Below are 27316 nucleotides of genomic sequence, written 5' to 3'. Positions count from 1 at the left end.
AAGAAAACTCAGGTCCGCCAGCCTTCACATAGAGATGCTGTTGTAGAGCTCATCAATCTTCGCCTTAAAAAACTCTTTCAGCTCCGGTCTTTTAGCCTTTAGCGTCGGAGTCAGCAGGCCATTTTGAATGGAGAACATCTCATTGTGAATGTAGATGTTCTTCACCTTTAGAAGAATAAAACAAAAGAAAAAAACATGATGGTGAATGAGATAAATACTGCTCTTAAGTTTACTTCATCTTATAGCCACAAATGCATTGTTAGCCAATACTCTTGCAGGAATCACAAGACCAATCCCTGATAGTATATAAATGTAGCATATAACTTATCAAACAGCACAAGAATTTATGCCAGTAGCATTCTTGTTTCACTTGGCTTAATCTCCTTTGAAATAATTTAAAACATTAATATTTTAATTATTATTTTAAAACATATATATTTTATTACCATAGCTGTATCTGCAGTATTTCATTAATTTAGATATTGTGGTATTGCTTGGAGGGATTTGTGAATAACTAGATTACTTAAAGACATTAAAATCTAATCTAAAAGATGTTACTTCAGGCACATACTGTTTATGGAGATACTGTAAAATGTTATCTTACATGTCTTAAGGTATCAAGAAAAAATACACTTACAAACAGTTAAGTTCCTACTTACCTGCTCGAAAGAATGGAGGCCACTGGCTTTTCCAAGACGCACCAAATCTTCAAGGATTCCCTTCTTTAACTCCTGTTAAACAAAGGAGAGAGGGAGCTTTGTTACATTTCTAAATAACTTCCAGTAGGTTTTAATAATATTAACTATAAGTGTTACAACCATATGCCACTTACAGTGTTTTTACATAGGTCCTCGTAGGTGCCCAAGATACCTTTCTTCTTGGCCCATTCAGGCATGGTTTCAGGGTCAGGAACAACTATTCCTACCAAACAGGACTGAGAAAAAAAACAAGGTGTATTGGATAGTGATCAAAATAGAAAATCAACACTAAGCAACACATAGCCCAGATGTACTTGCAGGCTCTTAGGAGCCAAAGATGACTACCAGGCCTTGGAACACATAAATTTGAGCAGGAGTTCTACTTCACATTGCACTTCCTGTAAATGATTAAATGTCCTTACCTGCAGACTATCTCCATGAACATAAAGCTGTGCCACAGGTTCGCTCCTAATGTAGATGTTCTCGATCTTCTCAGGGGAGATGTACTCACCCTGCGCCAGCTTGAAAATGTGCTTTTTCCTGTCAACGATCTTCAGCGTGCCATTCTACGGAAAACGAGAAATATCATTTTAAACAAAATATTATGGATTGTTCTCATATAAACACAAGGGATTTTTCAAAATCCATGACTAGTCTCAAATGTAAGCTGCGTATACGTACAGGTAGCCATTTCCCAATATCTCCCGTATGGAGCCAGCCATCGGCATCCAGTGTCTCCGCTGTTCTCTCTGGGTCTTTGAGGTAGCCTTTAAACACGTTTGGTCCTTTTACACAAATCTGGTTGACAGATTAGAAAAGTCAAACAGGGTCAGGGTTAGAGGTTAAGCACATGTCCTCTACAAACACATGCAACGTTGTTTATAAAGTCCGAAAATTGTATACGTTACCCTTCCTATAAACATGTACAGTCACATGAAAAAAAGTACATCTTTCTAACATTTTACATATCAGGACATAATAAAAAAAATATCCGGTTCTTATCAGATTCCAAAATTAAGTGTAAACAGTGTAATAAGTCATGTGTGGTTCTCCATCTGAGGTGCAGTTACCTAATTTCAGAACCTGGCGAGGTTATATGCAGACATGTAAAACTTTAGAAATGTGTACTTTCTTTTTCCCTTTACTGTATTTGTCCTCTGTGTCAACCCCTATATGCTGGTATGCTGGTAATCAGTTTTCAATTCTGATCTTTATAACACACTTCACATCTGCCCTCATTTCCTGACATTTCAAAATGCTCACGTCAAAGCTGTAAAAACTACTCTCTGGCATACAGTGAAAACACACCTACAGACCTACACACATCCTTACATATGCACGTATGTTACTTATTTCTACCACAAAAGTGGTTACGTTTTTGGTTGCATTTGCATGCATACGTGTCATTCTGTCTATAAACAAGTTTTCGATGAATTCTCGTAAAACGTTGTAGAGGTGTAGAGTGGCGTCTTGTTAACAAGCCACTGAAATGTGCCTTACATGCGCCAAGGTCATGAAGGTCAAATTAATAATTTATTGGTTGAAAATGGACAAAAAGCCTTATAACTTAAAACTATGACTCTTATAAGTATGGGGTGTATTGTCAACAGATAGAAAGTGCTATATAAATATTTAAAATATCATGTCACATTTGACCTCTGACCTCTCCTTCAAGGCCAGTAGATTGATCTACAAGCCAAAATGATAATAGTGATAATAGAGCTATTTAAAGCTATGTTTCTAAATGCTATTGTTTTTGTTTTTTGACAACATATAGGCATATAGGAAGCAAAATATGGGGATTCCAAATATCACGTTTCTTTGGACCTCTGGCAACTTCTTCAAGGTCAGTTAAGGTCAAACTTTTATAAAATTGATTAAATCATTAAACAGTTCTTAAAATTCTACTGCTTTTGTTTGTTTTGACAAAATTTAGGAAATGATACTGGTGCATGGGGATTCTAGATATTAGATTATATTGCATTTGCATCCAAACATTAAGTCATTGGACCTTAGGCCTTACCTTTACATTTCACATCTATCTTTCTTTCAAGCTGACCCCAAAATGTGTTTTCTATCTTTAAATAAAGTGTTGTGAAGAGAAAGTGAATGAGCTGCCTAGTTAGTTATAATAAACTATAGTATAATTTTATAATAACTAATAATAAGCTCATGCTGTTTATCTTCAGTTATTTACAAATCAGTACCTACTATCCATTATCACCTACTATATAATGGTTGTGTAGTCAAAGTAAGCTTCTGTCACCCCCCCTCCCCCCCGTGTGATTTTTATTGCACTACAAACGTCTTAAAGTACGTTTAAAAAGAACAAAGAAGAGAAAGTGAATATATCAAAAATACAATACTATTTCCTTGAAAGTAAATGCTGCTTTTAATTTAGGTTTGTGCTCTCTAAGTGCATCTTGTGTTTCTGTTGAAATCGCTTTGCTTACCTCTCCCTCTCCCTTGGAGGCGAAGTAGTTCTTCTCAGGTACATCCACCAGTTTAATGAGGTTGCATGGCAGCGGAGCCCCAACGTGGCCTGTTGGTCAGTACAAGAAGGAACATTAGAAACACAACAACTCGATTTCCTTCCTCACTTTCCACTGTTGAACAAAAAGGAGGACTACAAATTGATAAAATGCTCAACACTGAGCATCAATTCTATGTGAGGAGGAAAAGTGGTTTAATTAACGATATTTTTACTAACTAATTAAATCTAAAGGAAAACTAGTCGTCATCATTTGGGACAGCGTTACAGATATCTGTGAATTATCAGAAGTGAACAGCAGGTGGTGATGCTTGACTGTATTATGAAGCTCTGTCTCACACTGTCTCACAATAGGTTGACACTTAGAGCACATTTGTTTGCTTCAGACCTTCGTTTATGCAATACAATCAATTCAAAAAATATGTGGCCATAAACACAGGGAAAGCTTTTACTTTTCAAAAAGGAGGTTTTGAGTTGATTACTTTAACATAATGTAATAATAATAATAATAATAATAATAATAATATCAGCCTATTTTTCTGTGCTTCATGTTCAGTTCTTTAGCTGTAATAACATTTTAAATTTAGTATAATTTAGATTTATTTTAGTAGTTTTTAACATCATTTTAAATAATATTAGTCTTTAATTTTTTCTTTGACTTTTGTGTTACCCTTTATGTTTGTTAGCAAACCCACCCACCGATCCAGACGCGCACCCCTGCATAACACCTGCCCATGGCTTCATGCATTCATGCACATGTTCTTTTTTTCTGCCTTCTTTTTCTATTGTTAACTTGTCACTTTTGTTGTTTTTACAGTCTTCTTGTTGTTCTGCATTTGTGTTGCACTGTTAAAAGGGAACAGTGTATATATTTTTTTATATGTATGAAAAACTTTCCAATCACTTTTGAACTAGGAAAGGAAAATGAGTAATTAAAATGAAAATCAGCACTTTGTTTCGCTTCAACTGTCTCTTAACTGCGTGCAGCAAATATATTTCTCTCTCAGAGAAAGCTCCACATTATACTGACTTAGACAGCCAATCAGAACAGAGTTTCACGCATATATGAATGCATAGAGGTTACTTGGAAATTACCTGCAATGCCTGGCTGCTGAAAATAACACAGCCACAATACACCCAATCTGGAGGGTAAAAACGGGTCTTTATAGCAGATATTGGTCTTTTATTTGAGCTTGTTGTTGTTGGAAATCACCTAAACTTGCAGTGTTAACTATTGCAATATGACCTAACAGCTATTTCCTTCCTGTCTTGCTCACAATTCCAGACTTGTTTTTTTTTTCTAACAGTACTCTCCTTAGTCGTTTCTTCCTCAGCCTGCCACACACTCTCAGCCTATGCTTTTTTTCCACCTGGGTGCAAAACAGATACTCCTTGAGGGTCTATGCCATCACATCAGCTCAAAACTGCATGCTCACTCACAAAGTTTTAAGCTTTTTAACAGTGCCAAGTAGTTGTGAAAGACTTGTAATTAGGGATCTATTTAGGTTTATGGTTGTTGGTCATTCCTTAAAATCATAATCCATTTTTAACACTTTAAAACCTTTGAACTGAGTCACGTAAACAGGTTCAGTGCTTCAAAGACAGATAAGGATACATCTGTCTTGTGATCTGTCTTCTACATGCTTGCACAATCACTGTCGCCTACCTTGGGTCCAGTCTCCAGGTGTGGTGAAGGTGCAGCCAGCTGTGCACTCTGTCTGGCCATATGCCTCATACACCTGCACGCAGAAACATGTGATGTTGAAGCAAATGTAGATGTTAGCTTGTGAATCAAAATCTGTAAAATTACTGACAGCAAAAAACTTGACAGTTGTAAAGTTATGGTTAGGGTTAAGGGTTTAGACCTATTTCTCATATCACAGGGGCTTGTTAGAGAAATAAGGGCACTGGGTCTGACCTGACATCCTAGAGCTGCTCTGAGAAATCCCAGGACAGTGGGTGAGGTAGGAGCTGCTCCTGTTATAATCATCCTCAGCCTTCCTCCCAAGCTAGCCTGCAGAAACACATTGTAAATACAGAAGGCTCATTATTTTCTGTTTTAAAAATAAACCACAAAGCTTCACGGCACCAGTCCGGATGTTGTCACATTCTGACCTTCACACATGACGTGCGAACAATGCGAGGACAAGAATTCGGGACATTGTGCAAAGTTAGCCTTACTCACATGTGCCACTTCGGACTTTTTACTTTTAAATTCACAGGAGTGTTACTTACACACCTCAATAAACTGAGATTAAATCACTAGTGACCTGGTAGGACAAAGACTGTTTCATTGAGTGCATGGCTAATAAAATGCAAACACAATCTCACCAACACAGTCCTGAAGAAGCAGATTAGTTCAGATTTTAAGAGATTTTAATCAAGGATGGTTAAAATAAGTAGTAACAATAAGGGGAATGACTGACATTCAAGGTAAATTGCATAACTAGCACAAATACCAAGAGGCTTAAACGCAACAATGAAGTACGTCTGGATGTAAACGTCCTTCCCTGCTACTTGTCCTGTTAACCTACTTGTTTATGATAGTTATGCAACTGTTTTTGTTTCTCTTTAAAAACACACAGGAACATATGTATAAATGTAACTTTGATATCAAAATGGATCATAATTCATTTTTTCACAACCACGCGTAGCATATATAATATGATGTAGCATGGCTATAAGAACAGCTGTAGAGTCTGTCCATAGTAGCGCAGGGCTTAGGTGCTGGAAACACCGTTTACCTGAATCTTACTGAAGAAGATTTTGTCCCAGACGCTGTCACTGCGAATGATCCCGCTGCTGACTTCAGCACCTTTTCTCTTGGCAGCAAAGTTGAGCAACCAACGCTTTAACGGGGTGTTTGCCTGGCTGAAAATCTGGTAACAAAGCGAAAACACACATTTCTTAGTTGACGACAGCCCTGTCTCAGCTGATATAGCGGTTAAAACATGTCCAGCTATTTATGTAGATAATTAGCAAAATTATCTGCTAGCAAGAAATACCAACAAATAGCCACCATTCACATTATTACCCCCTAATGGCTCTCTTTGAAATTTAGAGGTTCTAGGGTTGAGCAGACTTGATTTAATGGTATATGCTGGAGAGTTAGAGCAAACTACATTCACATTTAAACTGTAACATTTGCCAGTTTAGGTGCTTGTTTTCCTGTTACAGGACCAAACATCTTTTGTAATTCTAAGTGGAATGGACCGGTTGCTTCAGTCAGAACTAACAACAGCTTCAAACAAAAGCAGTCTTGGTATCTGTTCATCTCACCTTGTCATACATGCGATTGAGCAGTCGAGGCACCACGGGGAAAATGGTCGGCCGCAGGGCCTTCATGTCATCTGGGAGGAGACGGATGTCGCCCTGATAGAACCCAATCCGTCCTCCGTGACAGTACACCACAGACTGCAGACAGACATATATAACACAACTGAGCAATGAACACTCCTAACTTTCTGATATCATTGCAGACAAAATACCAGCACTGAAAGTGGAGCCTTTAATCATGAAATATTAAAAATAAAGTCACATTACTACCAATAAATAATGTTGGCAAACACTCATAAGGGAGGTTTCTATAACATTTAATACCTCATTCACCTAACTGTAATACAGATGATAAGGGAAGCATCACTAATGAGTAAATTCTGATAAAAAAAAAAAAAAAAAATACTGGCCCTTGAGGGGCACCCGCGTGAAATACTGGCTGCACCAGTCATCATACTTGTCGGAAGGCTTGTTTTTCCCACAGTCGCAACTCATTTAATGTCATTTAGCAAAAAGAGGAACTTCATAGCTTGCACGTTTATTTCGGTAGTGTTTTTACATTGTCATGCACATGATCTTGCTCTCATTATGTCAGAACCTATGCTCAAACAAAGGTCTACACACGTTGTATGATAAATATAATGTAGTAAAGACTTTAGTCGTGGAAGACTTTCATTTAGCTGCGTAAAAACACCAGTACAGGGTATAAAAAAATGCAAAATGGCTCCAAGGCATGTTCAGGCAACACCTCTGCAGAGATCTTATCAGGTAAATGTGTCTGAAGTATTAATGAAAAAGTAGTTGATTGGGGGGAAAAATAGCACCCATGACTCACTTATGATTAGTCAGTGCTTACACAGCATCTTACAGTTATAGTTGGTCCAAGTGGAGTTTTATCTTTTTTTCTGGCAGCTGTTCAAGGTGAGTGAAATAGAAGAGAGTGTCACGTGTGATGTCATCGTTCCAGTAACTATGAGTCCAGACTGGACGAGGCGTGGAGACATGATGGACAGCCTTGTTTTGTTTTGTTTCAAGTGGCTTTAAACAACCCGACTTGATTTATTTTTATGTAACACTACAATCTGTATTAGTGCAGGTATGACTCCTTTGTGTTACCTCTAATAATTATAGTTAGCAGCAGAGAAAGTGACTCATTATGCAGTGAGGATTTACTTTTGGGTTCCAGAACTGCGTCCCATAGAAATACACAAAGTGTTTGAAAGAGAATTACTAAATGCTCAAGTTCATTTCGCAGTTCTTGTTCTCATGCGGCTACACCACCGCATGCTTCTTTCTAGATCATATGCAGATTGTGACACTTCCACAAACTGACTATCAACTCAGCGCGCCTCTTTTTGTTGTCAAACTGAAAAAAAAAGGGCACCACAAGTGTCTGCTTTCCGGTTTCTAACACCATCTAAGGACATGCAAAACACGGGGACCGCCTTGTGTTCTCTCTTTGACTGAGACTTCGCCAGCATCAGATATAGAGCTGTGTGTTTGTGTTTGTCTGCGACTGTTGAACTTGAGCTCTATTTTGTGATCTGGTGTATTTGCTCTCTGGGAAGATTAGGTGGTTTCCTGTGTCTGAGTCTCACGCTGTCTACAAATGTGCTGCTAGCAGCAGCTTACCAGACAGGTTCAACCTGATGCAGCCTAACCGCTCACACCCATGTGCAACACAAAAATGATCTAAGTTGAATCTACACATTTATTGCCCAACTTAATTTAGATTTGATCACCTTTTAATATTTGCTGTTAGGCTTGAAGATGAATCCAGAGTTACTAATGAGCAGCAGCAAAAGCACACACTCAGAGCTTCTTAGTAAAGGGCCACAAGTTACTGCCACTTTACCTCACTGAGGTCTACACTGTAACTGCTCTCTTCGCTGTCAGCTTTTAGTTAAGGCCTGAAATAACATCTGGCTTGTAACTGAAAGAGATGGCATAGAGAGCATAAAGGAAGCTATAGAGCTTCTTGTAAGTAACATGTAAATAAACACCTAATTTAAAAAACACTCCTCATTTCTTGGCAGGAACATGCCCAGGGTTTCTTGTGGGAGATGTGCCTATGAAAAGCAAACCTCTAGACAGAGAAAGCATCCCAGTGGAAGGATGGGCAGAAAGGTAACTGTACAAAGACTGTGACTAAAAATGAAAATGAAACTCTGTTTTTTCCACAGGCAGGAGACAGTGGGCTCTTTGTAAAGCTTACTGCAATACCCTACAGTGGTTGCCAGTCCTAATATTCCACAGAAACGTATTTTGAAAGTCTGCTCAGCTGCAGGGCAAAGAAGAAATACTATCAGTGACCTGCAGGCTGCAGGGAACCGCTGCTTTTATAGTAAATCATGTGCATGCAGATGTTGTCTTTGAGTAACCTAACCTGATTACTGATTATCAAAGCTTTTACAAATATTAATGAAGATTGTCATCTGTGTGTGTGTGTGTGTGTGTGTGTGTGTGTGTGTGTGTGTGTGTGTGTTTCACTGGGCTAGGAAATGATGTAACGTGCCTTCACTTCCCATGAAGTCCAGGAATGCCAATTTTTTTTGTAGAGATGGAAAGCAAAACTGATGACAGGGAAGGAAAAGTTGGGGTGGTTTCTTTCTCCCTTTTTTACAATCCTACAGTAATTAGTGCCCACCTTCAGTGTCATACTTCTTACAGGAAGTTCCTTCCTCCTCCCCCACAAACATCCTTCAGCTCATTACTATCCCATTAGTGTGATTGCAGATGACAGTTCGGCACATTTACCTCAATAAGTCTCTCAAACATGTGAGCCAGTGGCAGGAAGGAAATGAGGCAGTCATCTTGGTTGGGGAAAATTACTTTCTGCAGGACACACAAGAGACACAGTCAAATGAGTTAAAGATGCTATTTTGACACAGAAACTTGGATTTTCAAGAATTTGTGTGGACGAGAAAATGAACACATTGCAACCAGGCTAATGAATCACTGAGCAAAAGACCATAAACGACTGGGGGATAGGTGTGAAAACATTTCCTGAGCATAGGTTCAGAGAGGAGAGGGTGACTTACATCTGTTACTTTAAGGAAGCCTGAGAAATCAGCTACCACGTTTCCATGGGTGAGCATGACTCCTTTTGGGTTTCCTGTTTGAACAGAAGGAAAAAAAACTTATAATGAAATTGCCCAACAGATTCCACAACACATTTCCTCACTAGGAGCACACAGTCATCCAAGTGAACACCAAAGGAATTCGGCTTGGAAAGAAAGACCTGGTTCAGCAGAATTTTAGTTATAACTTGGAAGCCAGAAACGAGTCGTGTTAACGCAGCACCTTATACATTAGGTTATTAAACAGAATCCAGTATTATGAATATTGCAAAAACACATGCCAGTCTGCACAAACCATGCAAACTGCATGGTTTATTTCTAAAGCATATAGAAATAATTACATCACAGTTTCAACCTCAACTTCTCCTATTTTTTTCCTCCTCTCTTGGCATTTCCTAATAAGCACTGAAAAAACAGTACTCTCTGTTACTGTAATGCCCTCTTAATCTTATTCTCATTCCCAGTCCTTCCTTCACAATTTTAAAGAGTGGTTATTAGAAACTAAGGTTCCTCTTTCTGAGATGTCAGCTGACTCAAACAGCTGTAAGCAATCTTGTACGCTCAGTATAGACTAGATGTCGCAACAGCGCGGGAGGGAATTCTCAAGAAACGGAGAGTGATGTGAGGAAAACGAATCCTCTGCTGGAGTGCCTGCATGTGTTTGTCATTAACGCCAGCAGGAGGCAGGATTTTCAACAGACCGTGGATGTGGGAGCTGCAATTTGCAATCTGACACTAGTGGGTCCTCACATGACCCTGTTTTTGTTCCCTCCTACTGTTGGTTTAAGTGGTCGATGGTGCTGTGGGAAGCTTCTGAAAACGGAGCATTGTGGCCTAAGCCATGACATTTATGTAATGAAGGAGGTTGGGGAGGGGAATGGGTTAATGATTCTTTCACTACTGGATTATTGTGCTGCAATGAAGAACCTGGGTTTACAGTAAATGATACAGTTCAAAGTAAAGTAAATAGAAATTGCACAACACGAGTTACAATAAACTGCACTGTGGACTGACTTTAATAACTTACCAGCATCATGTCTCCTGTACACCTTTCTCTTTAAGGCTTTGAAAACATCACTGCTTTGAATAATTTTAGCGCTTTAAGTGTTTAAACAATACTATGTGAAAGCATCTAAAGTTAGTTAGTTTAGGCATTTTGAAAGGCCAACACTGTTTTATTTTTATATTTATTATTCGTGTGGCTTATAAGCAGCACCGAGCACTGTGAGTGCTTTTAATGTAAGCATTCTTGTCACACTCCTCATATTCACCACAGGCAGTGGCACATGCTTTGCACTCAGAAAGCTCTTAGAAAACACAAGACTTGTGGTTTATGTGATAAACCTCCCTGCCGTGCAATAAGTCCAAATAGATGAACCTTATTTGTTTGTTTGTTTTTTAACAGGAAAGGTTTGAAAAAGCGCTACCTGTGACCTGCTGCTGCTTCTGGAGTCACTGGCCAACACAGTTTGATGAGAATACAAATCCTATGTGCTTCTTACTTAATAATGGAGTATTTTTATATCACAAACTGCAAATGTGACACATATGATATTTCTATAACATCAGAAACATTTACTACCTGTGGTTCCACTGGTGAAACACACAATAGACAAGTCATCTGGGGATGGTGGCTGTGAAGAAAAAAACAACAACATAACACTGTCAGATGACATGCAGGTTGTCATGAGATCAACTTCTAGCAGCTTCCTCAACAGCAAGCTGAACCAATGCATGTGAGTCTAGAAAACAAACATTTCCATATGTTAATCCTTTTTTGTTTGGGTGGGGGGCTTTTTTTTTGCCTTTGTGCACCTGATAATTGCCCTCAGGGTGGATTTGTAGCCAGGCACCCAGCCCTTTACGGCATCTGTTTTGCATGCTCAACCCAGTTGTGCCCTCACTCTCTCTAATTTTGAACAAAAGGCAAAAACCTGGCTAACAGGTCAATACCTGTTAGCCAGAGGGCTGGTGCTTGCGTGTCAGTGTTCAAATTTTTACCTGTCAACACTAAGTAGATGAAAAACTGTCAGAGCTGTTATGATACATACACAGATACATCCAACAAAAATAGGTTGCTGTCTTCTTGTGTTCATATGTGAACATAACCCATTATTAGACAAATCACCCGACAGACTTAAGTGCAGTTAATCCAAAGGAGATCATGCGATATTTTGTACTAAAAACAGGCATGAACTTCACTTGTAATCAAAATAAGACATCCTGCAACCATTTTAGCCTCCGTTTTGTGTAATTTACATAAATGGAGATGCTTGAGCAATGCAGAAGGTGATTTAAAATAATTCACGTTGTTTGGAAGTTCTTTTTTTTTTTTTAAGCAGTTCCTGATCACTGCAGGTTTTTAGTCAGCTTTGGCAGAGGCTGGTGAGCTGCCATCTTTGTTGTTTTGATTGGGAAAAGTGTTAATTTGGCATAATGTTTGTACATTTAAGAATACTGGCTAACGATGACTTCGATAAAAATATTCACCATGCTCACCAAGGCCTTGGGAAGTGAACTGGACTGATACGGCCATAGCACGCAATCATCATGTGATGCTCGCCAAGCTTTACAAAAGTTGAAGGAGCTTGGAAAGAAAAGCGTCTGGACTTCTTTAAGTTGCTTGAAGACGTTTCACCTCTCATCCGAGAAGCTTCTTCAGTTCTAAGGTCAAATGGTGGAGAGTCCCAGATTTAAGCCCTGTGGGAGTATCACCCCAAAAGGGACAATGGACCCCCTAATGATCCTCTACCTAATCACATGAGCCAAGGTGTGAAAACGGGTGTAGGTCACAATCAGCCAAGGTTTCGGATGAACTCACTATGTAACCTAGTCCCACCCTATCATGTGAGTTCCTGAGGTCAGAAGGCCCAGGATGTGAGTGGGCGTTAAGGCGTCTGGAAAGGGATCTCAAAACTGGATTATAGATGGCAGACAGTTGGTGTCGTAAACCACCGCCTCTGATGGCCTTTAGATGCAGATGGACCGCCGAATCTTGTCCCGTCGAGGTGGCTTTATAGGCACAACATAGAAGATCCACCTCAACGTGACCTTTGTCCTGTATCTAAAGGACAAAGGTCAAAGGTTTGAGGACACCAATGTTCACATTTTGGACAGAGAAGATAGATGGTTTCAAAGAGGAGTGAAAGAAGCCATCTATGTCCACTGTGAACAACCACCTTTAAACACAGAGGGGGGACACTCTCATTGGGCTTAAATCTGGGACTCTCCACCATTTGACCTTAGAACTGAAGAAGCTTCTCAGATGAGAGGTGAAACGTCTTCAAGCAACTTACAGAGGTTTTTACAGAAGGTGCTTTTCTTTCCAAGCCCCTTAGACAATGATGACCTGGATGACTGAGAACCTTCACAGACACAAGCTTTACCAAACCAAACTCAGAATTTGACCCATTTTGGTCCACAAACTTTACTAGCATGCCTAAAACCAGTTGTTTTGAAACTATTTTAGAAGTTTTGAAATAGTTACTTACTATAGGCTTTCTGTAGTGATCTCGACCCAGGGCCTGTAAAGAAACAATGTGAAAGCAACTTTAAATCACTGTATAATGCTCTTAAACATTATAGCTTTATTGTGATATCCTATAATATGGACTAATGTCTTCTGAGTTCTGTTGAGGACTTTTCTAAATCCAGGTTGCTACACTGTAAAAGAGCCTGCAGCGGTTACCACAATTAGGCTATAAGCCCCAATCATTTGCAGCTGTGCATGGCTGAAAAGAAGGAAGTAATAATCAATGTGGGTCATACTGGTATCAAGTCATTTAAAACTATAGGTCATAGCTGTCAACACTTATGCATTTCTATATGCTTTGTTGCTGAGTTTGTGATTGATATCATCAGCAAACTCATTCAGCCTTTTCATTTCTTGTCACGCATCTAGCAAACGAGATCTGCTGGATGAGGACAACACAAAACAAAGTTATGCGTGCTCTACATGAGACTGAGAATGAGATTACATTTTCAGAGACTGCGCTAACCTTCTGCAGCTCACGTACTGCATATATTGCATGATTTATCACTTTGACAAAGCAAGGAATACAGCATATATGTTAAAATTCTCTTTGCTGTACAGGATCTGTTTAAGATGTCGTTTTATTACGAGCTAATGACACCAAGACTATATATATATATATATATATATATATATATATATATATATATATATATATATATATATATATATATATATATATATATATAGCCCCCCTCCCGCAAAGGAGGGGGGCTCTGTATGCATGTGAACAACAGCTGGTGTACCAACACAGTGATAATAGACCGTCACTGTTCACCGGACATTGAATATCTGACTGTTAAATGCAGGCCCATCTACCTACCTAGGGAGTTCACCGTTGTCATAATAACAGCTGTTTACATACCACCAGATGCTAATGCTAACTCGGCGATCGCACTCCTGCATACAAACATCAATAATAAACAGAGCACCTACCCTGACGCTGTACATATCGTAGCAGGGGACTTCAATCACGCAGACTTAAAAAGAGCAATCCCCAAATTCCACCAGCACGTCAAGTGTGCCACTAGGGGTGACAAGATTCTGGACAAAGTTTATTCCAACATCAAAATGGGCTACAGGGCCAGACCTTTGCCACATCTGGGTCAGTCTGACCACTTGTCACTGTTTCTAATCCCTGCATATGCCCCCCTCAAGAAAACTGCTCTTACCATCACAAAGAATATTACCATATGGCCAGAGGGTGCCTCTCAGCAGCTGCAGGACTGTTTTGACAGGACTAACTGGGATATCTTTGAACATCAGGACTTGGAAATGTTCACAGACAGTGTCCTCTGCTATATAAAACACTGCATAGACACTGTTACAGCAGTCAAACGGATCCGGGCTTATCCCAACCAAAAGCCCTGGATGACCCGGGAGGTCAGGCAGCTGCTGAAGGAGAGGAACATTGCGTTCAGGTCTGGCAACAGGGATTACTACACCACAGCCCGATCCAACCTGAAGAGAGGCATCAGAGAGGCAAATGGGGGACTATAGGAGGAGGATTGAGGACCATCTGAAGAGTAATACCAGCCGGCAGGTGTGGCAAGGCATCCAGCACCTAACCAACTATAAGATCAATCTCGGAGCTGTGGACGGTGACCTGGAGCTGGCAGAGGAGCTGAATATCTTCTTCGCCCGCTTTGAGACCAGGGTACCGGAGGTATTGGAGCCACAGCAGCAACACGCCACCCATAGCAGCACCACCCTCACCCTGGAAGAGCACGAGGTGAGGCGCATGCTGCAGGCTGTTAACCCGAGGAAGGCGGCGGGTCCTGATGGTGTGCCAGGTCGAATATTGAGGGATTGTGCAGAACAGCTGGCTGGGATCTTCACCAGGATCTTCAACAAATCCCTCGCACAGGCGACTGTCCCACTCTGCCTGAAGTCCTCCACCATAGTCCCCTTGCCTAAGAAGCCCCACATCACCGGCCTGAATGACTACAGACCGGTGGCACTCACCCCAGTGGTAATGAAATGCTTTGAGAAGCTGGTCCGCAGACACATCACAGCAGCCCTGCCCCGCAGCCTGGATCCACACCAGTTTGCCTACAGAGCAAACCGGTCCACGGAAGACGCTGTAGCCACAGCACTCCATGCTGCATTAACTCCCCTGGAAGAGCATGGTAGCTATGTGCGGATGCTCTTCGTGGATTACTGCTCAGCTTTTAACACCATCCTTCCACACAAACTGGTGGCCAAGCTACAAGACCTGGGGCTTCCATACAGCACCTGCATGTGGATCAACAGCTTCCTCTCGGGCCGTAGACAGAGAGTCAGAGTTGGCCATCACACATCCTCAGCCCTGAGTCTCAGCACTGGCTCACCCCAGGGCTGTGTGCTCAGTCCACTGCTCTACTCTCTCTACACACACGACTGCACTCCTCGCCACCACAGCAACATCTTTGTGAAATTTGCAGATGACACCACAGTGGTGGGGCTCATTTCCAAGGGAGACGAGTCTACGTACAGAGACGAGGTGGAGCAGCTGACGTCATGGTGTAAGGCCAATAACCTCCTCCTCAACACTTCAAAAACCAAAGAACTCATAATAGATTTCAGAAGGAAAAAGGCAGAGATCCAACCACTATTCATAAATGGGGACTGTGTAGAAAGGGTGGAAAGCTTCCGCTTCCTGGGAGTCAATATAGAGGAGAACCTTTCCTGGAGTGTGAACACCTCCGAGCTGCTGAAAAAGGCCCAACAGAGACTGTACTTCCTGAGAATTCTCAGGAGGAATAACATCACACAGAAACTGCTGGTGTCCTTCTACAGAGCCACCATTGAGAGTGTTCTAACTTACTGCATATGTATTTGGTACACTAGCTGCACAGGGGCTCAGAGGAAAGCACTCCAAGGGATCATTAACACCGCCCAAAAGATCACTGGCTGCCCTCTCCCCACACTGGAAGTTCTACACAATGCCCACTGTTTTAAAAAGGCCCAAAACATCATAAAAGACACCTCACACCCTGGCCACTCCCTGTTCGAACTGTTGCCCTCAGGCAGACGGTACAGGGCAATCAGAGCAAGGACTAATAGACTCAAACACAGCTGTTATCCAACTGCAATAACACATCTGAATACTACAAAAAAATGTCCATCACGCCACTCTTGTGTTAATCTATGCACGGCCTGAAGCATGTGTGTGGGAATGTATGTGAATGTTTTACTGTTACATCTTATTAGTATTTTAAGTATTCTATCTATTTTATTTATTGAATTTTATTGTTTAATTTATATTTTGATATTGCTAGGGATGATGCAATGATCGGGGACTATTCTTCATTTCGTTGTTCTCGTGACAATGACAATAAAGTTTCTGAACTGAACACACACACATACATATATACATATATATATACACATATATACATATATACATATATATACATATATATACATATATATATATACATATATACATATATATATACATATATATATATATATATATATACATATATATATATACATATATACATATATACATACATATATATATATATATATATATATATATATATATATATATACATACATATATATATATATATATATATATATATATATATATATATATATTAGGGGTGCAACGATATTCGTATCGATATTGAACCGTTCGATACAGTGCTTTCGGTTCGGTACGCATATGTATCGAACAATACAAAATTTGTAATTTATTTTATCAACTTTCCTTCTGACGATGCTGTCTGTGTTGAGCGCTCAGTGAATCTGCGTTCGACTACTCCGCCTAGGGTCGACAGTGCAGCCTAGGCGGAGTAGTCGAACGCAGATTCACTGAGCGCTCAACACAGACAGCATCGTCAGAAGGAAGAGCGCAGGGCAAGCTAGCGAGACAGAAGTTAAGCTCTCCTTGCAACATGGACCTCCCCCACCCTCATTCAGATCTGGCGTTGGAATTATTTTGGTCTTCATGTGACGTATGACCCTGAAGGTAAGCGAGTCATGGACTAAAGTAAAACAGTATGTTGGATGTGCCATGCAATGCTCAATTACATGGGTGGGAACTAGTGTGTTAGCGCAGTTAGCTCGTTAACGTGTTGGCCGTCTAGCCCCATGCACGGGGCGATCGGCGGTAGCTCGTTAACGGAGATTTGCCGTGTTGTGGCGTTAAGGTCATTTCAACGAGATTAACCTGAAAGCACTAGTGGGAACACAACGAATATGACTGCACATTTACGCCGACATCATCCTAGTGCAAAGACAAAAACAACAAGCATGCTACTAACTTTAGCCGAGTCATTTAGACAGCCGTTTAATATGCTGCTGAGAATATAGCCCAGAAGAAGCGGATAGTATAGCTTTTATTTTGGAAAGAGACATTTCTCTGTAATAAACTCTCTTTTCCAAAGATGAGTGATTCCTCAATCAGATACAGGGCTCGCAATATCGCTAGCCCAACGTCCTGGAGCTAGCGATTTTTTTTCAGTCGGGCTACCAAAATCTATCTCTGCCCTGCCCGTCGGGCTATTGTAGGAAGGAAAAATATATGTCAATGCTTTTGCATTCTTTCGGAAATGTAGCTGGGTAATTATGTCATTGGCATCGGTGAGCCACTGTCAATATGTGACATATTGAAATCGCGTTTGAATTTGCGCTTGTTTTTTTGCTTTCACTTTGCAATCGTGCGAACTGTGTATAGAGAGCGACAGCACTGATTGGTGAGTGATGATAATTTGTGCACCAATTCCTCTGACATCGTCTTATCAATCGTTAGCTTACTATGCAAACATGACAAGTGAAATCTCCCGCAGCAAGCTTAAACATGTGAGAGGTTGATCGCGCAGAGAATCGCTGAGATTATGTGAGTGCGTGTGTAAAAGCAGCAGGATTTATATTTGACTACGATGACCTGGATGACTGAGAACCTTCACAGACAGATATATATTTTAGTTCTGCTGAGCCAAATAAGACAGGTCAGGGTGAAGAAGTGACAGCCAAAGAAAAGCTTACCACAAAACGGAGAAGTTATGACAAATCAGACTATAAGGCAAAAAGAAAGTGCAGCTTTATGGTTTCATGGACAAAAGAATTTCTGTGGCTGCAATATGACGAGCTAAATAACCAGGGCTGCACATAAGTGGTCCGCAGGTGCGCATTCGCTGTCAAAATAAAAAACACGCACAAGGGTTAGGGTTAAATTTAAAAACTGTACTTTTGAGTTAAAATATATATTTATAATTTTAATAAATGACAAATTAAAAAGGCATGAACATTTTTTTTGTATCGAAAAAAAATCGAACCGTGACACCAAAGTACCGAACCGAACCGTGAATTTTGTGTATCGTTGCACCCCTAATATATATATATATATATATATATATATATATATATATATATATATATATATATATATATATATATATATATATATATATATATATATATATATATATAATAGATTAGCACTCCTCAGTCTAAATACTTGACATACATATGGTGTGCCGTGTCACAGGCATACCAGAGTCCCACATGTCTTACCTCCACTTCTTTAATGGCCTGCACATGGACACCGCAGCCCTTGCCTTGCTCCACGAGGTCAGAGTCAAAGGCGTCCATTAGGATGACTCTTCGCAGGCCGGGGGTCTCCTTCCGCTCCACATTCTCTAAAAGCACCCGAGCTTTGTCCATTTTGTCACAGATGACTGTGGAGATGTCAGCTGAAATGAAACAAGCACACAAGAGCACACGCTCCCTTGTGTGAACATCATCAAAGTAAGAAATAAAAAGGAACACAAACAAATGTGGAGTTGGAAATCAGTTGGAATTTGGTCACATCTTGAATTTAGAAGGGTTCAAAGTAAAAATAATCCCGTTAATCGATTTTAGAGCTATCATTTGGGTTGCTGTAAAATCTTGAATACATATGTTATTTTTAAAGTTATGATGATTTTACTGTTCCAATATATTCTTTTCTTTTTTCAAGCACTAGCTTTTACACCACATGAAATTCCTATCATCTGTTCCTTTGCAGCAGAATTACTTATTGTTACAATTACCAAATGTTTTAATGACACATTAGCTTAAATCCAGGAAGTAGCACTTTGTATGAATGTGACAAAGATGCAGTCAGCCACCAGTGAGGGGAGCTCTACGGCTCACACTGATACGAGTTCCTGTTTAAAAAATCCACACACACATGTTCTAATATGTCTCACAATGCCCCACAATTATTAGCCTGCAGACTGACAGCTGTTAAATCTACATTTCCTACTCAAAGCTTGTGAAGTCATTACAGTCTTTGTCATGTTTGTGTTCTTACCAGTGTTTATGATGAACCTTATAGCATCTTGGCCGAGCGTGTCATAAAGTGGAACCACCACCATCGAATATGTGTAGCAAGCCAGCTCTGAGATGATCCACTACAGTCAAACAGAACAAAAATACAAATAAATGAATACAATCTGAGGTCGGACTTTATCCTGCACTTGAAAACCTCAATAACTTTAAGTTCATATACTTAAAATTAGGGCTACACGCAGATTAGACAAAGATTGAGCAAAAAGAGTGCCAGTTACCTCGGGTCTGTTCTGAGCGAACACCCCTATGAACTGATTCGGATTGGGCTGGCATCCCTGGTGCAGAAGGCCTGAGCCCAGATGCTCTGCCCGGGCTGTCACCTATTTAATTGAAGAAAAAAAAAGTGAGAACTGATTGGACCAAGTGGAACAAAACCATACAAATCCTGAGCTAATCTTCCAAGTGAAAAAAAACTTTGCTCAGCTTCTGGTAGTATTGTGCAATTTAGCTAAATAAACTGACCTCTAATTTTGGAAAAAAGGGAAACCCAACCTTGTGTTAGTGATCTTTCTTTAGTTCGAGAGAGTTAAGAAACACACTTTGATTTTAAAGCAATATTCTGCTGTGTATACTGATGATTCACATTCTACAAATTACCATGATTGTGAAAGACATCACAGTAAATGGGGATTAATACAGCTGTGGAAACTTACATAATAACACACTTGATTTCGTGTTTCAGCAAAGGTCTAAGGCAAACCTTATTTTCCATTCTAGAAAAAAAAAAAAAATTCACAGTGCTTTTTAAGTCTCTCAATGAGTCTGTAAGACAAGTCCAGATTTGCCTGGCTGACATCCTGGAAATTGGAGTGAATGACAAAAAAAAAGAAAAAAAAATTCCACCCACTTTTCTCTTGTAAAATACGATGATGTCACAGATAAACAGGGTGTCGTATATCTCATGTGTATTGTAGATTTTGACATCGCTTTTAACAGAAAATTCCCTCCAGCTACCAGCATTACTTCAGTGACTTTCCAAGAGAGTGCCAGTGTCTTGTGCTCACAGATTTGTTGGAACCTGAAACTGCTTTACTGGATGATGGGAAGTTTTCAGTTATTCTGCTTTTAATAACTATTTCCACATGTCTCGCCAACTGTGCTGCAATCACTGGCATATCCAAGACACACACACACACACACACACACATAGAAGCGCAGAAGGCGGTGGAAGTGTAATTATTATATACAAACCAGTGCTCATACATGGCCCTGAAGATGCAGCTGAAATCAGCCAGTATAATACAAGTGACCAAGACTTTGTAGTTAATATATTCCCTTTTTTCCCCAGTCAGTTGGTTGATTTTATATTTATAAGAAATAATATCATACCCTTGTATAGCTATCTTAATCTATGTTGGTCCACAGTCATCGCTGAGTCATGACATAAGTGATTATATCTCCTGCTCTTGGAACTAACACGCGGGATGGGAGACTGAAATTTTATAATATACAGGACTGGCTGTGGAAAAACGTCTCTACTGCTTACATAAACATGGAATAAATAGAGGAATGTAATTTTTTTTTATTGTTTATGAAAGAAATTAATGAGCAGGATAAAAACTGATTAACTGGTAACCTTGTATCTAAATTTACTGGCAAAAAAACAAAGATCCAAAACACAACTCCCAGCCGTATTCTTCTTTGTTACTGTCATGACTAAGTGGGACAAAAATAGTTTAGTTATTTAATTTTTCATATATATAAGTTAAAGCTGTGTATCCGTTATCAAGCAGTCAGAGTATAAGAAGTCAATAAAGGGACGTGCTGCTTTTGAAGTGGTGAGCTATTTCACATCGGTGGCCAATCACACCTTACACCCCTGCCAATGATGTACTCTGCATTTCAGGTCTTCCGAATATAATCATACTTGTATTTTTAGATTGTTTCTGTGTGTCTACATTAAGTATGTGAATTGAAACCTCACCTCCAGGGACAAAGTCTTTAGCTGTGTTGAAGAGTAATATTCTTATTCAGCAACTTATACGAACAACAATAGCACCTCTGCAAAGTAGCTTGCAGCTTTCGTGTGTGCTGTGCAGATTTTGCAGGATGGAAGGTGAACAGCAGTTATAGAGTCAGTCTGCTCTAGCAGGATAGCATCAATCATTTCTCTTAACGTCTTAGCCAACTTAGGGTGGCAGACATGATAGTGATCTGATCTGAAAAATGGCAGTTAACATCAGACAAAGTAAGTCATAGTGTGGGATCTATTCTTGGACTTAAAGCAGTACTTGCCTATAGCACATATAAAGTAGAAGTGTTGTTTAGCCCAGTCAATATCTATATATAGCAAGGTTTGCAGACTGCAGTTATTTAGTAGCGCTCTTGATGGTACCAAATTTGGTTTTAAGGCAGAGTGGGTGCTGCAGAGTCTCTGCAGTGTAAATGCTGCAAACGTCATCTGACTGTAGTCTTACACTGGCACATGACAGACTAGTCTGCACAGTTTATACTGTAGTCAATCAACTGCCATTACAAAGACTGTAATGATTATGTTTGGCATCAGAAGTGTGAGGTGCAGAAAATCATGCTTGAGCAGCTATAATGTATAAAATAGTTCCTATAAATGTTGCTTTATCAGAAGTCTGGAAGCATTTTGTAGCATAAGGATTTGGTACTTTTCCCCTTTGAGGGGTCACCCTGTTTTATTCTCCTCTCAGCTGTTGTTGTTACAGGGAAAAAACATGTCCCCTGAATGGCACGAACCTCCTTATAGGACATCCATTTGTAAGGTTGGTTGGGGAGTCGTGAGCCTAAGCAAGGTCCATCACCTGTTGGACGCAGAAAGGAGACAAACAAATGATTAACTTATGTGACTGGACATAAACATCATTAAGGTTTTTAAATCTAATAGTAATTTAAACACCTCAGGCTCACACCAAGGTGAAAATAACCCTTTCTAATGCAGAAATAATTTCGAGCACAGGCATTCTGTAGACATAGATATATACATGAAAACTTGATGATTTTTAAGTTTTGTTTTTTGCTTTTTTTTCTCTTGTTATTTCAGTTACATTTGCATGTTCAAAATAAAATCGATCTAATTCTCTAATCTCTGAAATAGTTGTGAAATACCCAGACTGCTTGACTATCACTGCCTTAGACAAACTGACTAAAACAATTCATTTCTACTTCAGACCAACTGATGTCATTTTCTTGTGGCTGTACGATCTGGCCAATTATCGAAGAGCCCACTCTGACAAGTGTGGGGCAGGTGTGGTTTGAGCAATATCTCTGCATTGTGAGTCACTCAATTATGTGTCTTAAACTTGCTGGCCATGAGCCCTGACACTGTTACCGTTAGCAACGCTAGCCATCGCCTTGGCAACCACAGGATTCATTTTATCTCCAGTAGCAGAGAAACACTATGATTGGAGGTTTTACAATCAGACAACTGCACTGTCACACTGTGCTGTCTGTATCACACTTCTGTGTGTTTGCGTGTGTGGGAAATTTTTACTGCAAGTCTGGCAGCTTAAACACGGTTTGAGTTCAGATCAGATAACTGTATTTCCATTCTTACATTTATAGCCTGCTTTATGTTGTACTGTAGTATGCTACAGATGTTTATTTCATCAGGGTCTCTGGAAAGCTAAAACCCCAAACCAGGTTTTGTATATTGGGCAAATGGAAATCTAATATTGTAATAAGATTAGATCATTTAAAATTATGTTGTAATCAATGTGAAAACAGTGCCAAAACAAAACATCTATTTCATTGTGAGAGCTGTAAGAGCTCCTTGCTCTGCTTTGAGGTTTTAAATTTTCATTAACGTTTTACAGTCACGGCTCGTGTTTAGTTTTATTATTTTTTTGTTTAAAGTAACACAATACTAACAACACATAAATAGGGAGATTTTTGGGCAGTGTGAAAATCTGAGATTATGACAGCCTATGTTATACACTGTAAAATGTATATGGACATATTCTTCATAGTCTTTTTAAAGAGTCTTCGGGTGATTGAAAGACAGGATTAGTAAATACAAGTACAGACAGAAAGGGATGAATGACACTAATATGGCTACATGTCAGTTTTACAAGTGGTATTTAGTGAGATTACATGTTTTGACCTCTTCTATCATCTGCATTACTTGTTATTAAACCTGTGGTTTATAAAATGTACATGAGAACATGAATGAAAAAAGAGGTATGACTCTTTATGAGAAAAGCTGAGCAACTCTAGAGGAACAGAGGCTACATTGAAGTCTGAAGCACTTTGAGTGGTCATTAAGAGCACAAAACCTTTATGTAAAGGCCAATCTGCAAGTGCCAGTCCAGTAACGTGGAAAGTTGGCATGCTCCAGCTCTCTCCAGCTTTGTGTATAAATGTTTCCACTTCACATCCTACCCACCAGATATATGCAGTCCTCTCTGGAAAACCTCATACATGGTCTTGGCGTCATCATGGTAATGAGTCAGCAGCTTGGAGGGGTCACCCATCATAGACCTGCGACCCCCATCTTCGTGCTGATGCACAGAGAAAGAGCGACAGACAAAGAAAACAGTGCAACACCATCAGTCATTTCTATGGCTTTTTCTTCCCTCTAAATTCTGAGGGTATAAGATCTAATTTTTCTCCCTTGTAAAAACACTGTCAAATAGATACCCGAGCGTGGAGGAGTTTAGGAAGAAATTTGTCTAACTTTTCCTCTAAGAGATAATCCATCTCTTTTGTCAGCTAACAAATGCCTATAAAAATATGTGAGCTGCTAAGCTTCCTCTGTGTTTAGACTGCAGACACATTCTGGATGACTAGAGCTCATTCCCATAAAGAAAACAATAGTAGATGCAAATTCCACTTTGTAAATGAGTCATTTAGCCTGAAAGGACTGAACAGATTAGGCAGCCAGGACTCAAGACACACTGTACACTACATGCTTGTACTGTGGCTTGTGTCACGTATAGGTATATATATATATATATATGTATATGAAAAAAGAGAAAACAAGCCTCTCGAGGTTTCACATTACACTACAACATGATGCTGCAGGGTAAGGCTGGTATTCGGAGGCCTGTGGTGCAAAGTATGGGTGAAAAACCTAGTGTTTGGTTTCACTGGTATGGTGGTTAGTTTAAACCAGTAAAAGGGTTTAAACTAAGGGCACAATTTCCCCTTAGCGCTTCAGTATTAACTAAAAGTCAAGTAGAAGTAGAATTTGTTGGTTGCTCTGTCTTTTAGCTCTCTATTTCCCAAATACAGGAAGTTGCGTAGTGTATGCTTGTGAAGGACTGTGTTTCAATCAAAACAATAAAAACCACACATCTGCTAAAAGCTACAGTACGAGAGTTTTTGGCATATTATGGAAACTGTTACAGTAACAAGGCATGAAAGGCTACTTTCGATGTTTGATTTTGCTTACATTTGTACTACTGTGGTTTCCATTACTGCCTGTTATTAGAAAAGAAGAGGAGGAGATCAGAAGGCCATCTGTCGTAACGAGCTTCAGATGCTTAGAATAACCTGACAGGTATAAGCTAGGGCAAAGAAAACTAAAATACTAGCCTTTATTGTTAGACACAAAGCCTAGTGTCGTCACTGGCTGCTAACAATTGAAGGTGACCTACATGAGTGCATTAAAACAAAACAAAAGAAAATCCACAGAGAGTACTGATCGACCCCATTTTACTGTGAAGGACTAGACTAACATGAAAAATATCTACTACTTGTGCCTGAATGTCCAAACATGTCTATGTTACTGAAAGCATTTGGGAATGCAAAACTTAACGCTTTTATGGACCTGTGAATATCTCACCGGCACTTCCTCAGACTGGTGCAGAAGGCTGCAGGGGGGTTTGATGGGACGGGGTCTGGTGGCTAACCAGTACGCCAGCACAGCTGTCAGAGCGCCGATGCCCACAAGCGTGGAGGTCGGCAGGGAGCGGAAGAACTGACCGAGCTCGTCCATCTCCGGTATCCTCAGGCCACTCATCATCTCCTGGGCCTGCATCTTCTCCATCAGGGTGGAACTCAGCTCTGAAGAAGGGACAAGGCAGTCTTTTACTAATGATTTCTTACAACGCCTTTCAAACCATTATTCATTTTTCTTAAACACAACTTGCTAAGGAGGAGGGTAAATCAATATTTTACTCAATGTTTGGTGGGATCGATTCCCCTGGAATCAAAAGTAATTTAAATCTATTTAGCTGAAATTATGATGTATACTTACCTACAAATCCTTGCTGGTCAATACATTAAGTAATAATTAAAGAAAAATAAGTATGAAGAAATAATTATATTGTAAGTAGTAGCGTAATAGTGTGTAACTTCTGGTATTTCACAGGAAAGGTATAATTATACTGTAACTTTAAGTAGTGTTTCACTTCCTGGAAGCATTTGCAGTTAAATATAATTACATGAAATTTTAGGTAAAACACAATGAGATTGCCTGTAATCCTAGAGGAATCATATATTATTATATGAGCCATATAATAAAGTGCTACTGATTGTTTTGTTTATATGACAAATCAGATTTGACAGGTGTATTGCTTTCAGATAATCACATTTTTGGGCACTAATCCTTGTTACTTGCCTGAAAAAGGCAAACAATACACTAACATGACCTCATATTTCTGTCTCAAGTCTCTTTCTTCTGCATCCTCATATTGATGTCCGCAGTTAACGCTGCTTATAGATAAACCGCCACTGACTGCAGTATCTACTTGTTACATATACTAATATGTGCAAGCCTACTCTTTAGTTTTTTTTAAACCAAGGGATGGCACTTATGCTTTTTTTTTCATTGCATGTGAGGAAAACCCACATGTGCACTTTCCACACAGAATGTCTGTGCTTCAAGGAAAAAAGGAAGAAGGGTTAAAGCAGACAAAACCACTGTCTGGTAGCTGTTAGTAGTCTGCAGCAATAAGCATAAAAATTAAAGAGGTGTAAAATACTTAATCTTTCACTTCCACAGTCAAGCTGTGAAGCTAAATCTGAATTTTCTTTTAAAAAAATTGGTTTGTTTCTTCTTCTTATTCGTCTTCTCCATGTCTCTATGGTCTTTTTTTAGAACATTAAAAGTATACTCTCGGGCTTAATGTGAGGTCAAATGCCAGTTTGTTAACGAATCTCTATATAATATCTATTCAGTTACCTAAAACCAAACAGGAGTATTTATTTTTCAGATTAAATCAAGGTCTTGTGAATCACAGCTTCTCAAACACGCGTGAAACTATACAAATTTTTATTGAGTGCTAGTTCTAGACTTTTTCATATTTCACATAACAGTTCACATTTCATGCCACTGAAAAGAAAGCCTTGCTCAGGATGTGATCATGTAAGCTCTTTAACAACTTCACATGTGAACCAGCTTCCTAAGATGAAGACTGAGACATTTAAAACACAACTAGAAAATTAATCCCTCCCACTAATTTCTCAGACTTGTTTCCATCACTTTATGACAGGTTTTTGTGGCTATACGTGGGCATATTTGACCTCGCTACTCCTTCACCGAAGCGAAATGACCTGAAACACTTAATTTATACTCAAAAGCTGGTGTTTGAGGGGTCTCACCCCCACATTTCTCATTTTTACTGTAAAAGAAGGCCAGGAGAGATTATCTATACTGATGACTAGAAAGGACAGCGGTTAAACCGTAGTGGAATAGTTGCACAGTCATACACACACACACACACACACACATATCAAGAAATACATAATTTATCCAAGGGGGCGGCTGGCTGTAGTGCTGAGTGGGGAGGGGGTTTCCTTCCCTCCCCTAGGACATGAGTCAGAGACAGCACCATCTGATCTAATGAACTGTCGGGGCAGTGCTACAATTAACAGCCAATCAGACACTTCCTGTCTCGTCTCACCGTCTGTCTGTCTGTCTCTCACTCTCATGCATGTCTCTCTCCCAACATGCATGCACAGACACAAACACCAACAGACAATGAAGCTGGTAAGTATAAAT

General features: G+C 39.7%; 2 protein-coding genes across 4 annotated transcripts in view; one reads left to right on the top strand and one right to left on the bottom strand.

Annotated features, from left to right (window-relative positions):
• Positions 1-27316, top strand: part of irf1b (interferon regulatory factor 1b) — a 66014-nt gene that overhangs the window by 10260 nt on the left and 28438 nt on the right. Inside the window, exon 3 of the mRNA XM_085364651.1 lies at positions 8502-8592. Coding sequence (XP_085220777.1) covers positions 8502-8592 — 91 coding nt within the window. The remainder of the gene's footprint in view (positions 1-8501; positions 8593-27316) is intronic.
• On the bottom strand, positions 25-25371 carry acsl6 (acyl-CoA synthetase long chain family member 6). Of its 3 annotated transcripts, none has more exons than XM_085364648.1 (20): positions 25157-25371; positions 23756-23870; positions 22111-22175; positions 19623-19724; positions 19367-19466; positions 18586-18764; positions 13037-13069; positions 11128-11179; positions 9467-9580; positions 9223-9278; positions 6469-6603; positions 5934-6068; positions 5108-5203; positions 4856-4928; positions 3152-3240; positions 1380-1496; positions 1121-1264; positions 833-934; positions 660-731; positions 25-165 (listed from the first exon to the last, which is right to left on the bottom strand). In XM_085364648.1, the coding sequence occupies exons 1-20, from the start codon at positions 25358-25360 to the stop codon at positions 25-27; spliced, it is 2124 nt and encodes a 707-aa protein (XP_085220774.1). In that variant the 5' UTR covers positions 25361-25371. The 3 variants fall into 3 exon arrangements, with proteins under 3 accessions (XP_085220774.1, XP_085220776.1, XP_085220775.1); XM_085364650.1 differs by having other exon boundaries at positions 9223-9296; positions 9503-9580; XM_085364649.1 differs by having other exon boundaries at positions 9223-9300; positions 9507-9580.

Source organism: Diplotaxodon limnothrissa, linkage group LG10 (genome assembly GCF_057381915.1).
Source record: "Diplotaxodon limnothrissa isolate DT_005_m linkage group LG10, D_limnothrissa_male_GT1.1, whole genome shotgun sequence".
Classification (NCBI taxonomy): Eukaryota; Metazoa; Chordata; class Actinopteri; order Cichliformes; family Cichlidae; genus Diplotaxodon; species Diplotaxodon limnothrissa.
Note: the sequence above shows the minus strand (reverse complement) of the source record. Positions and strands in the feature narration are given on the sequence as shown.